The 14,717-nt window shown below is 42.6% G+C and overlaps 1 protein-coding gene across 9 annotated transcripts in view; it reads left to right on the plus strand.

Moving 5' to 3' along the window:
• Positions 1-7,456, plus strand: part of ARHGAP12 (Rho GTPase activating protein 12) — a 153,390-nt gene extending 145,934 nt beyond the window's left edge. For all 9 annotated transcript variants that reach the window (XM_032799088.2, XM_032799089.2, XM_032799090.2 and 6 more), the window contains 3 exons: positions 4,116-4,250; positions 5,194-5,296; positions 5,840-7,456. In XM_032799088.2, the coding sequence (XP_032654979.1) occupies positions 4,116-4,250; positions 5,194-5,296; positions 5,840-6,014 (413 nt within the window). In that variant the 3' untranslated portion in view covers positions 6,015-7,456. The remainder of the gene's footprint in view (positions 1-4,115; positions 4,251-5,193; positions 5,297-5,839) is intronic.
• Positions 7,457-14,717: the final 7,261 nt, after the last annotated feature.

The raw sequence follows: 14,717 nt of genomic DNA on the forward strand, positions 1-14,717 counted from the left end.
CCCTCTAGTCACTCCTGTAATAATTCTGAAGCAACGTGTGGCATGGCAGTTTAAAAGGAATGACGCTCAAATAGAATATTTCTATATCTTATGGAAAGCAAGAGAAAAAGTATTAAAAAACCCAGCAACCTTATACTAGCATTTAACATTTGTCTATCCTTCTGACCTTGGATGAGAATCTCTATTGTGCCCTTAGGCGGTCCAGCAAAGGACTCTCAGCCTAGAGCAAAGGTGGGCAAACTACTGCCCTGGGGCCGCATCCAACCCTTCAGACATTTTAATCCAACTCTCAAGCTCTAGGCAGGGAACGGTGTCCAGGGCTTGCCCTGCTCCATCCATGCTGGGGCTTCACAAGGCTCCCAGAAGCACCAGCACATGATCCCTGCCTCCCCACCCCCTCCTCCCCGCCTCCTGCCCTCTAGGGTCAGACCCACTTCGCCATTCAGCCCCCCCACCCCCCGCCTCCTGCCCTCTGGGGTCAAACCCACTGCATCATTCAGCCCCCCCTCCTCCCCGCCTCCTACGCATAGGTGCAGCCAAGGGGCTCCACACACTGCCCCCACAGCTCCTATTGGATGGCAACCACGGCCAATGAGAGCTTCAGAGGCAGCACACAGAGCCGCCTGGCTGCGGCTCCGCATAGGAGCTAGAGGGAGGACATGCTGCTGCTTCTGGGAGCAGCTTGAGGTAAGTGCTGCCCAGAGCCTGCTCCCCTGACCCGCTCCTGTGCCCCAACCCGCTGCCCCAGCCCTGATCCCCCTCCTGCTCTCCGAACCCCTTGGTCCCAGCCGGGAGCACCCTCCTGCATTCCAACCCTATCCCAGAACCTGCACCCCCAGCTGAAGCCCTCACCATTCCCCCCCCTGCACTCCCAACCCCTAATTTCTTGAGCATTCATGGCCCACCATACAATTTCTGTACCCACATGTGGCCCTCGGGCCAAAAAGTTTGCCCACCTGGCCTAGAGGAAGAGGGGATTCTAAAGTAGCTTAAGCCACCTTTGCCCTTCCCAATCCTTTGCTGCTCTGGAGGCTGAAAAGGCTCTTTTTTATAATTTAGGTGAACCAATGGGCCTGTCTGAGTTACAGCAACCTCCCTAGGACTGCCTTATGGGCTTAGTGCTGCCCATAATCTCTGCACAGCTGTGACCTGACACCAGGGTTGGGAGTGCAAGGGGGATGGGACAGTGAGGGTTTCAGCTGGGGGTGCTGGTTCTGGGGTGGGGTTGGGAATGAGGGGTTGGGGTGCCGGAGGGTGCTCTCGGCTTGGACTGAGGGGTTCGAAGGGCGGGAGGGAGATCAGGGCTGGGGTAGGGGGTTGGGGCACAGGAGGGGGTCAGGGGAGCAGGCTCTGGCTGGCAATGGTTCATCAGAATGAAGTCTTTCAGGTGTCTTCCACAATGCCTGAGCTAGGAGAATCCTCCCCCAGACAAATATGAAGCTCTTAGAGCTCCTTTACACTGCTCCAACTCCTCTCCCTGTTTTTGTTCAAGTAGATGCAGCCATGTATTCCACTTAAGTGCATGCATATCCAGGTCATCTGAATCAGAATTTTTGCCTAGCAGAATCTGTAGAAGGGCGGAGCTTGCACCTTGTTGGCATAGCCCCTCCCCTGGCTGAATGAGGTGGTGCCACTCTGACCCCCTCAGTTCCTTCTCATGGCCTGTTTAATTTGAAAATTGCTCACCAAACAGACTCTCAAGTGGTGAGGGATCTTGATCTGAAGCAGCATGTGGTCTGCTTCGGCACCAAGGTCCTTGTCAAATCAGAGGTTGCCCTCGGGTTCTGAGAATATCTGCTGCACCTTCAGTTGTCAGGTCTTGCACTTAGTTCATTGAAAGTGCATCTGGCAGTAATATTGGCATTTCATCCCACCCATTCAGGGAAGATCTGTCTTCTCCATTGCCATGGTGGCAAGATACTTAAAAGGGCTTTTACATCTCCATCCTCTGATCTGAGAGCTGTTTCCTCTGTGGTCTCTTAACTTAGTCCTAGCAACTTTAATGGGACCTCCAGTTGAGCCTTTGGCATCTTGTCTCTTTCTGATTTTGTGTCCGAAAACTACATTCCTGGTAGCGATAACATCCACAGGAAGAGTGAGAGAGTTGCAGGCTCTCATGTCAGAGCCGCCTTATACACAATTCTCCAAAGACAAAGTGACTTTAGACAAAAATTTGGGGTGTGGTCGTAAAGTTTCTTCTCAGTTTCATTTGAACCAGGTGGTATATTTACCTGTGTTTTTTCCTAAGCCACATTCATCTCCATACATTAAATGTCAGGTGATGTCTAGCCTTCTGTCTGGACAGGACTAAAGTGTTTTGTGCTTCTTCTCACCTATTTGTGTCTTATGTAGATTGTATGACATGACGTAGTCTTTTCACAAATGATCTCTAAATGGATAAGATCTTGTATCAAAACTGCATATAAAATAGCTTCAGCTATGCCTCCTCAGTGTGTGTAAGGTCATTCTACACGATCTGTTACTGCATCTTCCAGAGGATGCAAGTTTTGGTCAGGCGATCCTACAAATCTTGTTTAGGTAGACTCCAAGCCCCGCCTTCCGGGGGGATACTGTTTGTGAGTCATGTAAGTGGAATACATGACTGCATCTACTTGAAGAAGAAGAAACGGTTACTTACTGTAATTGTGGTTCTTACTGTAACGGTGGTTCTATTCCACAACCCACCCTCCATGCCCTCTGCACTGGAGTCTCTGTGCACTCCAGGTGCTCAGTGCAGTGGGAGTTGGAGTGCCGCTGCGAAGGGAAGAGCTACAGCAAGAAGGCATGAGCTCCATCCCTCTACGGATACTGCTAGGTAAAATTATCTGGCTCTTGCATGCTGGGTGTGCATTGTAACCTGTGGGTGCCTTCTTCAGTGCCTGAAGACACAGAAATCAGTCATGGAGGATTTTCAGCAAGGATTGCAAAGAGTCGGCCTCCCCATAATCAAGTCCAAAGGAAGTCAAAGAATTAACTTAATTCTTAAGTACCAACTTTTAAAAATGTTATGATAAAGAAACATAATAAATAACTACATTTTTTACAACATAACATGACTACCTTATAAGTCACACACATTATCTTCACAGTTATACAGAAACATAAAAAAAATATTAAATCTAAACAGGTCAGTTCCCACAGAAAAACAGTGAGATGAAACTCAGAGTTCCCAAAAGCTTAGGTTGAGTTTACCTGAGTTTCAGTTAGTCTTTGATCACCAAATTTATACAGTCTGCTGAGTTAAAAGCAACATCTTTCCTCCACTTGCTTGTAGGAATCTTCAGCTGGAATCCATGCAGACTCTTTCTCTGCTGAAATCAGTGTTAGCCAGTCAGCTGATTAAAAACCCATATACTAGTTTGAGCAGTTAGTTAAACAAACCAACACTGTTACAAGAAAAATACAAAACAGAATAACAATAAATGACTTTCTCCATGATCACATTTAAAGAAAAGTTGGTGAATCATACTAGTTGAGACAATCTAACTAAAATGATTTGGCTAAAATCAAACATTGTTCAAAGTATATGATTAAAATAAAAAATTATTTTTCCCTACCAATTTTCCCTTTCTGTAATTAACATTGCTAGGGCTTCCCTGTTGAAGAGTTAACAGTATCACTAACCTGCTGCTTAGCGTTAGAGACAACAGCCTGCTTTTCTGTTCCTGGGCTCAGCTTCTCCCAGACCACACAGAGCAACATGGCCTTTTGTAAAGCAGCTACCCTCACCGTTTGCCCTCATGGAGTCAGACTCTACCAATAGGGAACCTATTGAGCATACCCAAAACTACCACACCCAATTCCAGAAACTTCTGGATGTGGAGTGCTAAGTGTGCATCCGCCTAGCAACAATGACAGACACAACTCATACCTTCTCACCCACCAGTAAAAAGAGATCTCCCTATTAGGCACGTGGATTACATGCACACACCGAAGTGGAATACATGTCTGAATCACATCTTGAAAGAACCACAGTTACAGTAAGTAACTGCTTCCTCTGGTCCCGTTACACTGGGTAATAAGAATCCCATTCATTGTTCAACTTGTATAGGAAATAGGTAATTAATGATGAACACCTACTAGATTATAGTAATCATTCATATGCTTTCTTTCAGATGAGAAATTGGACTTGAATGACAGTAAATGGGAAGATATACATGTCATCACAGGAGCTCTAAAAATGTTTTTCAGAGAACTGCCAGAACCACTCTTCACATATAATCATTTCAATGACTTTGTCAATGCAATTAGTAAGTCCATAAAGCATGCACATAATTTTCATAAATCATAAATATTTAAGTATGCACAGTGCACTTAATTGTAATATGTTCTCCTTTTCACTATTTAAAAAGGAGAAATTATGAAATTTTGTAAAGGTGTTACCTTATATGCAGTTGTGGTGTAGCTGTGTCAGTCCCAGGATATTAGAGACAAGGTGGGTGAATGGTCCTTGATATATGCTAAACCATCTATTCCACCTTGTATTTAGTTATGAAACTGAGTACATTTCCCAGACATGAAGAAGAGCTCTGTGTAAGCTCAAAAACTTGTTTCTTATCAACAGAAGTTAGTCCAGTAAAACAGTGGCGCTCAACCAGGGGTTCTGTGTACCCCAGGGGTATGCAGAGATTTTCCAGGGGGTATATCACCTCATCTAGATACTTGCCTAGTTGTACAACAGATTACATAAAAAACACTAGCAAAGTGAATACAAACTAAAATTTCATCCAGATAATGACTTGTTTATTCTACTCTATATACTATACATTGAAATGTAAGTACAGTATTTATATTACAGTTGATTTATTTTATAAAAATGAGAAACTAAGCAATTTTTCAGCAATCGTGTGCTTTGACACTTTTGTATTTTTATATCTGATTTTGTAAGCAAGTAGTTTTTGTGTGAGGTGAAACTTGGGGTACACAAGATAATCAGACTTGTGAAAGGGGTACAGTAATCTGGAAAGGTTGAGAGTCATTGCAATAAAAGATATTATCTCACCCATCTTGTCTCTTAAGGTGTTACCTTCAGATTATCAGTAATATTCAATATGGCCACCAGGTGGCAATGTATTACTTAATATCAGCACTGTAAAATTGTTTGCTTCATTCAGTTTTTGGTAAATTATATGCTACTGAAACTTTAAATAAAAATATTGAATTTATGGTGTATCTGTCTTTTATCTTTTCCAGAACAAGAACCAAGACAGCGTGTTCATGCTCTCAAAGATTTAATTAAACAGTTGCCAAAGCCAAATCAGGATACCATGCAGATACTTTTTAGACATCTCAAGAGGTGAGTAGTAGAAGGAAGAGAAAGTCTTAATGTACTGCAGTACTCCCTTAAAGCTAGGGTGACCAGATAGCAAGTGTGAAAAATCAGGACGGGGTGGGGAGGCACTTATATAAGATATATCGGGACTCTTCCTGTGAAATCAGAACATCTAGTCACCCTTTTTAAAGCTGAGTGATCAAACATTAAAAGTCCTCGGGGAAGGTTCTAATCATGTTTCCTTTGATGTTCGTTGTGCTTCATCAAAGCAAAACACTTGTCTGTGTTTATACAAGCTTATGGAGAAGCAAATCCAACTTTAGGACAGTGTTTTTATTAGTTGTGCTTTAGCTGCGAAAGCTGTAGATTATAGGGAATAGACCTATTGTCAAATATATTTTAAACAATGAAAGTGATTACAATAGCGGCATGTTTCATGAATGACAGTAAATATGGAATAAATATTATGAGGAAATACTGATTTGGTTTTATTTCTCTTCTCTATTAACACATTATTCTTTCACATGGATGAATTTATTTTAAACACATATTTTCTTTTTTCCCCAGAGTTGTAGAAAATGGAGAAAAGAACCGAATGACTTATCAAAGTGTAGCAATAGTTTTTGGACCAACTCTGTTAAAGCCAGAGAAAGAGACGGGTAACATAGCAGTCCACACTGTTTACCAGAATCAGATTGTAGAATTAATTCTGCTGGAACTGAACTCCATCTTTGGATGTTGAAGTTTTCTCAAAGTTAAAACTGAAGATGTGAGTTGGCAACAGATTTCCATCAGAAGTCAAATCTCTCTGTGTACATGATGTATTGTGTTTGTGGACCAAGCAACAGCTCAATTTTGCACTTTTCAGTAGGATGGGAGGGAATAAACGGGAGGAGTGTTTGACCCGATTTAATTGCTATTCATGCAAGTTGATAACATTTTGAATTTCTTTATAATTCACTTATTACATTGTGAATATTTCAAAGCCTGTTTTAATAATACAAATTGCAATTCTAGTATGGGCATATACACTGGATTTCTTGGTGAGATGCTAAAATTAATCTCAGACTGGATAATCTGGAATGGATTTTTTTGAAAGGTTCACCACTTGGTAGAGTGAGGAAAACACTATCAACTGGCTTCAAAAATGTTTCTTGATACTTTTAGTGACAATAAAATTTCATCCTGTGCTTATGTACTGAAACGTGTGGATCCTGTCAGCAGGGATTCTGCATGTAGTGTGACTGTCTTTAAACTAGTGCTAACAGTGGCCAGTGTGGTTTACAGTAATTCAAATAATCCCTCATTTGAGGCTTTTTTTTTTTTTAACTGTATTATAAAGCATCCTTGCTGGATCTTCTGTTGCTTGATAGAGCAGGATCCTATTATTTCAAACACTGAACTTGTAAGAATATCCAGCAGAGGATTTGTTCTGTGACATATTAGAGTTTTATTTAATACACACATCCATTTTTCAGGGTATTTCTTGGGCTACATTTTGTGCTATACTGAATTGCAGTTAACAATTCTAATTAAATACCATCATTATCTAATGCTGTACTGAGTTCATGGTGTGATCCTGTGGTAGTGAACATTTTTGGATGTAAATACAAGCTAAAGACTGAATGACCTTTGGCTTATGTACATAATTCAGTTTGTTGTATAGTCTCAAAGTACCTTCTAGTTGCACATTTCTAATCATGGTTAGATTAGCTACAGGTAGAGTAACACTTCCAGTGGAGGTCTAGGTTTCCTCAGATAAACAAGTTACTCAAAAAAACTAAACGTGCACTTTTAGATGTTAATTACATTTGCAGGCAAATAATTGTAATGCAAATGGTACTGGAAAAATACTGTGTGCTTGCTAAATTGTTAATGCACTACAAGAGGAGCCTTTTAGGTTATTTAATATGTACAGATACATTAGAGAAATGTATTACAGATTCTAACATTTGCAAATAATGGAAACGTTCCATTAGATGTTTGTTGGAAATAATGACATAATGCTAAATTTGAGAATTTCTTTTTACATTAATAATGTAGATTAATTTGTAAAATAAATTTGGTTTTGGAAGAATGTTATAGGGAGCATGGTCTATGAAGATTTTTAAATGTATTTTTTTAGACTAACTGCTGTACCTGATATTTGTTATGTCTAATCTGAATAAAGAAAACTATTAGCTAGTTTGGAGTTTGTCAGTCCAAATTTGGATGACTTAGTCCCCTGCTGAATTTGCAAACACTTCCAAATATTCAGTTGTGTCTGACTGCCTGAAATGATATTCCCTGCAGCAGAGATTGTGCTGTGGTTAAAAATGGCGTGTCTAACTGAAACTTTTAAGAATCCCACTTATCCCTCAACAGGAGTTGGACTGTATTATGAAGATGGGTAATCTGGACAAATTGGAGAAATGGTCTGAGGTAAACTGGATGAAGTTCAATAAAGACAAATGCAAAGTGCTCCACTTAGGAAGGAACAATCAGTTTCACACATACAGAATGGGAAGAGACTGTCTAGGAGGAGTTATGGCAGAAAGAGATCTAGGTCATAGTGGACCACAAGCTAAATATGAGTAACACAGTGGTGATGCTGTTGCAAAAAAAGCAAACGTGATTCGATGCATTAATAGGTGTGTTGTAACGAGACACGAGAAGTCATTCTTCCGCGCTCTACTCTGCGCTGGTTAGGCCTCAACTGGAGTATTGTGTCCAGTTCTGGCACTGCATTTCAAGAAAGTGTGGAGAGAAATTGTGAGAGGGTCCAGAGAAGAGCAACAAGAATGATTAAGGTCTTGAGAACATGACCTATGAAGGAAGGCTGAAAGAATTGGGTTTATTTAGTTTTGAAAAAGAAAGACTGAGAGGGACATGATAGCAGTTTTCAGGTATCTAAAGGGTGTCATCAGGAGGAGGAGAAAACTTGTTCACCTTAGCTCTAATGATAGAACAAGAAGCAATGGGCTTAAACTGCAGCAAGGGAGATTTAGGTTGGACATTAGGAAAAAGTTCCTAACTGTCAGGGTAGTTAAACACTGGGATAAATTGTCTAGGGAGGTTGTGGAATCTCCATCTCTGGAGATATTTAAGAGTAGGTTAGATAAATATCTATCAGGGATGGTCTAGACAGTATTTAGTCCTGCCATGAGGACAGGGGACTGCACTTGATGACCTCTCGAGGTCCCTTCCAGTCCTAGAGTCTATGAATCCATGAATTTATAGGTTTAAATTTGCAAATATTTATAAGTATTCCACACAAGTATTTTTGTCCTAATGTCTGATATATTCCACACACAAACAACCTGCCCACAAAAGGAAAGCAGATAGGTGGTGAAATTATCCCATTTGACCTTTGATCTTTTATATGTTGAAGGTGTGAATTCCAGCAGCAGAAAGCTTGCTTGAAAAAGTCTTTGTAGATAAAAGAAGGGACGATTAATCTTGTGGTTTTCTCACTTCATTTTTATTGTGGTAGTGGTGAAGTCTTGCGGTTTGTTGCAAAACAACTTGGGTGAGAATTGTGATATCTATAAATCAATGTTGCATTTTCAACCTCCTGTTGAGATTTAAAAGTACAATTTCTTTTTTGATACTTGTTCTGAGACACATCATTCTAGTAGGAAATATAAATGAAGTTGAAATTTGTTATAGTTTATTCAAATCCCAATTTAAAAAAAAAGATCAATTTCCTCTGAATAGCATTGTTTAATTACAGATCATGTTGTCTAAGTGTTGCTGTAACAAAGTAAGAAAATACCTGTTTTGAATATCCTCTTTGAACAGTAAGGAATGTAACTTTCCATTATATTCCCAGAGAATTAAGTGTTCGTTACTACATAATTCAGTATAACTTTTGTGCAGCAAGTGATATGAAAGCTTTAAGTTGCTAAATTTTAGTTTGGGGAGATGGAAATACTTCCCAAAAAAGCCAGATAATGTGGCAAGAGTTAAACACGTGCTGCAATCAACAGAAAAATAAAACTGATCTACTTGATGGTAAAAGACAAACAAACCAGCTAGAAGTTTTGTACATTAGAACCATGGCAGTTTGTTTACATATTTAACATCTCTTACTTCCTTTTCAAATCCTAGTAATAGAAATAAACTTGTAGCAAATGGTGTCTACCATGTCTAACTTGCCTTGCTGCTTCCTGAAATTGGCATACCTTTAAGTTTAAGGGCTTTATTTTTACATTGACTATTTCAAAGTCAGTATGGAACAGAACACAAACTGATGAAAGCTGAGCAGCAGAAAAGGTAAAGGTAACTATTTACATTTTATAAAAGTTTTATCTAATGTATAGAGCCCAAAATAGGAATAAAAATGCGTAAAGAAAAGTGAGTAGTCATAAAAGTGAGAGTATAAGCTTGATTTTTTTATTAAAACTGCAGACATTAGTATACCAGACGCACAACCTCTATCCCCACTGTGGCTATGCACTGGTGTCAACTTGTTTTACAAACTCAAGTTTTGTCCCGTGGGCAATAGCTGCATGCCTCATGGAGGTGCTGAATATAGTAGTACTAAAGAGTGACATTTGGAATAGCTCAAGCTTGGTATTGAGGAAATTTTGCTGTAGTTACTGTGGATCAATGAAGAGAACTGGGCACAGATACCGACTACTTTAATAAGTGTATCCAACCTTGTAAATAAAATAGTTTTCAAATTGACCTGACACTTCCTTCTGTTGATTTTAAAAAAATCTCTTGAATTTAATCAAGTCTTACAAACTGGCAAGACTGTCCTGAACTTTAGCCACCGTCAACTGAAAGCCATGATTAATTCCCCCTTTATTGAACCCTCTGCATTATGACATGCAAATCCTAACAGCCTTTGGTAGAGAAGATGAGTTAGAAAGTATTGTGCTGTCTAATTAAAAGTTAGTCTAACATAGTTAAATAGCTAGACTTTTGGTAGTTAATTGCAGAATGCCACTTTTTGTTTTCTTTAAAGGAAACAACTTTATTCAGACACAGAAAAGAGCAGAGATATTTTGGAATCAATTGGTAATTCATAAGCCATAAACTTAGAACAGGCACAGTCAGACATTCTGCTCTGAAGAAGGGAGGTACGGAATATCTAATAAGGCATTCTGCAAAGAGAAGGAACTTCCTCTGAAGAATCTTAATTAGTCTCCACAATTGCAAAGTTTTGTGGGCAAGCAGCTGCTGAGGCTGTATTCTGCTGGCTTACAAAGTAGCCCTATGTGATTACGGAACTTACATGAACATTTTTCTTCATGGCATTCTCGTAAACAGAGCACTTGTAAAACAAGATAACACTGTGACAAAGCAACATAAAAGGCATTTGGAGGGAACCTGGCCTCTTTTGGTCCCCTTTTCCCTTGAGAATCCAATGGTAGCTCTGATATTAAAGATCTTACAACTTCCCTAAGTTGGCCAGCTTCACTGTTCAGAGAAAAATACATAAAGACACTTAGAATGATTTTTGTGAAAGAAATGAGTGCCTCATCTACCTGCAGCAGCCTTTTAAATATGTGTAAATCAGCAATTCTTAAATGGAGGCTTAGTTTATGGATGGAATGAGATTCCTTTTGGGAAAGGCCTTGGTAATGAACAGATGCTACTTTTAGGATTGTGTCCTCCTACTGCATATTCCACAGAAACGTAGCTTATTAGGAAAACAAAAATAGAGCTCACTGGTTTTGGGTAAGTAATATTAGCTGCAGGATTGTAAAGGTGTGACAATGAGGGCGGGGGGGAGACTGGGGAGATCAGACAAATAGTCCAAAGCAATTGAAGTACTGGAGATGGAAGAGCCCAAAACAGACAACTAGAAAGAAACTGGAGAGCAGTAGACTGGCCAGGAAGCATAGATCTGAGTGAGCCAGATTGCATGGAATTCTGCTTTTTTCTGTCAGCCAGCATATTCTGTGTAAAAGCTACACAGCTCATGAAGACACGTTTCTATAAACTGACTGGGGGAGGGTCTCCTCTGAAGCTGTGGGGGAAATTCTGCTGCCCCTTATCTCCTAGTATGGAAGGATTCAGTTCTAAGCAGGCTATCTTCTCTTTCCAGGCCTTGGATTTGCTTTTTTCAGTATGTATATGCATGTTTTGCTTACTGCTTACTATTAAGAAGCCTATTCTGAGCCCAGTTTGTGACTCCAGCGCACATGAAGCTGTGCGAACTAGCTGACCCTGGGAAAGGTCTGACAGTGCAATTAGGCTTAGGGAAAAGGAACTTAAGCTAACTAGGAAGAGCAGCTCAATGAAATAAGCTCCCTCCACACATCCCCATCATTCTTCCCACCATATGTTTCTGGAACTGCAGTAATGTCTCCCAGCCTCAGCATATGCAGTAGTTTCTGCAGCTGAAGAACTTGAGCAGATATTATTTATCTGCCTCCAAATTTGAGGCCCACTATCTACCCTTAGCAAGAAGCAATCTTGCCTGTGGCTGTTGTAGCTCAGCTCCCTGAAACCAACAGCCTGTGCTGCTGGCCCCCCCGCAAACGCACGCTACCTTCCAGGGCTCTGCAGACCTTGCTTTCTCTGTTCAGGCTAGCGCTAGGCACACACCAATCCCCGAGTCCCCACTGTTCCCTGGAGCATCCAGTACCTGTCACTGGATACTCAGTAATTACCAAAGGAAGAGCGCAGACTGTCCTTGAGACTTACCCGCCCCCACACCTGTGCTTGGGGAGCACAGCTACAGACCCACACAGTACAGAGCAGGTGCCCTCCTTCAGAATTGGTGTTGCATATCAACTGGTGAGAATTACATGCAGTCTGCAACACGTGCCAGCACTTTAAAAGATGGCAAGAGTAATGACAATGTCGTCTGCATATTGTAGTAACAGACAAATGGGAGCAAAGTCCCAAAACTTGTGCTCAGAAGCACTAAAATTGTGGAATTGGTGTATCCAACATGACATCAACAGCTTGACCTCTTATCTACCTGGACACCAGAACACCATGGTGGACTCACTGAGCAGGAGATTCGTACTTGGGGTCTTGTGAGAGTTAAGACATGAGCCCTGCAGCACATATTCAACTGCTAGGGATTCCTGACCATAGATTTCTTTGCCACACTCAAAAACTCCAAATGTCCACAGTTCTGCTCAAGAGCAGGTCTGGGTCAGCTGTCTTTGAGGGACGCCTTCCTCATTAGATGGAATATACTGGTTATATGCCTTTATTGTTCGAACTGCTTCACAAAATCAGGTGGAACAAGCCACAGTCATTCTCATAGCCTCAACATGGCCATGACAGACTTGGTACCCATACCTCATGCACATGGCAGTCTGTCCACCAATCACCGTACAGCTGATTCAACACCTCCTCTTGCAGGACACAGGCCAAATCTTCCATCCCAATCTAGAACGCCTCTGTCTGAAGGGGTCACTCGCAGTAAAGGATTTTCACTTGAAGGTTAGACACCCACAGTATGCATGCAATTCTACACCACTGTGATGAGATTATACCCCTACCTGAATCTAATGTGGAGGGTCCACCTCAATACACCCCCTTCCCATTTTGCTGTACCATTTCTATGTAAACCCTCTGCTGTAATCTTGATTCCTTTTATAAAGTTTTGTCCAACTCACTAGCACATATTATAGTAGCACCCACAGGCTGCAAGCCAGGTCACAGTGTGCTATGCACTGTACCCATAAAACATGGTTCCTGCCATGAAGAGCTAGGACAGTAGCACCCACATGCTCCAGCCAAGATCAGGACCCTACCATGCTGGGCACTGTACATACAGTGGGAGACAGGACATGGCCTAAAGCTCTTATCTAAATGAGGCAGAACGGTGGTTGTTTAGTCGGTGTGACATACTGTACCTGGGAGGGTGCCCTGTAAACCCCCCCCCCCCATATTCCTCATTTATATAAAATTGTGGTATTGCATATAAAGCATGTCACGTGAGGTATCAGGGAAGGTTATGAGCTGCTGAAAGTCTTTGTTCTAAGTATGTAAATTATTAGTGCTATGAAGTTATGAGACTGTGCTATATGGCTGTCACTAAAACATGCTGTAAAGAGGAGAATTGGCAGCTCCCAACAGCAAGGAAAAGTAACCAATGCCTGGGTCGCTGTCAAACAACCATCAACAGCCATTGTCCAACAAGGAGGCTACAATGCAATGCCACTCGCATAGGGCCACACCAGGGGAACTGCTCAACCTTGCATGGTGCCTCAGCAATGCTCACCGGACATGCCTGGACTTGTACATAGACTAAGGAGATAAAACAGAACACAGTGGCCCCATGCTTTGCCGTTTCTCCTCTCCTCCACCTATGCTGCAAGCAACCAGAACACTGAGAAGACTGAAGATGCCATTTTGGAGACTGTGTACTATGAACTGCAATATCTAATGGGGGGGGGGGGGGAATCCTTAATCTACATGTTACCTAGTCTAATAGGGTTGAGAGTTTAGACTGCGTGCTTATATTTTGGTAACTCTGACTACAAAAGGTAGAGTTTAAGTGATTTACAGGCAAAAAGTCAAACTTGTTTCACTGTTTATCTTTACCAGTGAGTTTGCCAACTTTCTATTTGCACAAAACTACCCCTTTTCATGCCATCCCTCTGCCCCGCCCCCATTGCTTGCTCTCCTTGCCTTCACTCACTTGCTCATTTGTACCGGGCTGGCTCAGGGGTTGGGGTGTCGAGGGCTCTGGCTGGGGAGGTGGACTCTGAGGTGGGGCCAGAAATGAGTTCAGGATGCGGAAGGGGACTCCAGGCTGAGGCAGTGGGTTGGGATGTGAGAGGGGGTGAGGGCACTGGGGTGGAGCCAGGGATGAGGGGTTCAGAGTATGGGAGGGGGCTGGGGGGGCGAAGCCAAGGGGTTTAGAGTATGGGAGGGGGCTCTGCGCTGAGGCAGGGGTGGGATGTTTGGGGGGCATATGGGCTCAGCTGGGGGTACAGGTTCCACAGTAGGGCCAGAAACGAGGGGCTGAGGATGTGGGAGGGGGCTCTGAGCTGGGGCAAGGGGTTGGGGTGTGAGAGGGCTCTGGCTGGGCGGGGGGTGGGCTCTAGGGTACAAAGAGTGCTCCATGCTGACACCAAGGGGTTTGGAGGGAAGGAGGGGGATCAGGGCAGGAGGTTGGGGTATGTGAGGGGGGCAGGGGGTGCAGGCTCCAGGAGGAGCATCTATCAAGCAGCTCCCAGAAGCAGCAGCAGCAGCAGCATGTCCCTTCTCTGGCTCCAACACAGTGGCACAGCCAGGTGGCTCTGCGTGCTGCCCCATCCCCTAGTGCTGCTGGCCACAGTTCCTGGCCAATGGGAGCTGCAGAGCCAGCGCTTGGGGTGGTGGTAGCATGCTGAGTCCCCTGGCTGACCTTATGTGTAGGAGCCGAAGGGGGTGGGGGATATGCTGCTGCTTCCGGGGAGCTGCACAGAGCCAGGCACACAGCAAGCCTGCCTTTGCCCCACTGTGCTGCCGACTAGCCTTTTAATGGCCCAATCAGCAGTGCTGA

Source organism: Chelonoidis abingdonii, chromosome 2, assembly GCF_003597395.2.
Source record: "Chelonoidis abingdonii isolate Lonesome George chromosome 2, CheloAbing_2.0, whole genome shotgun sequence".
Lineage (NCBI taxonomy): Eukaryota > Metazoa > Chordata > Testudines > Testudinidae > Chelonoidis > Chelonoidis abingdonii.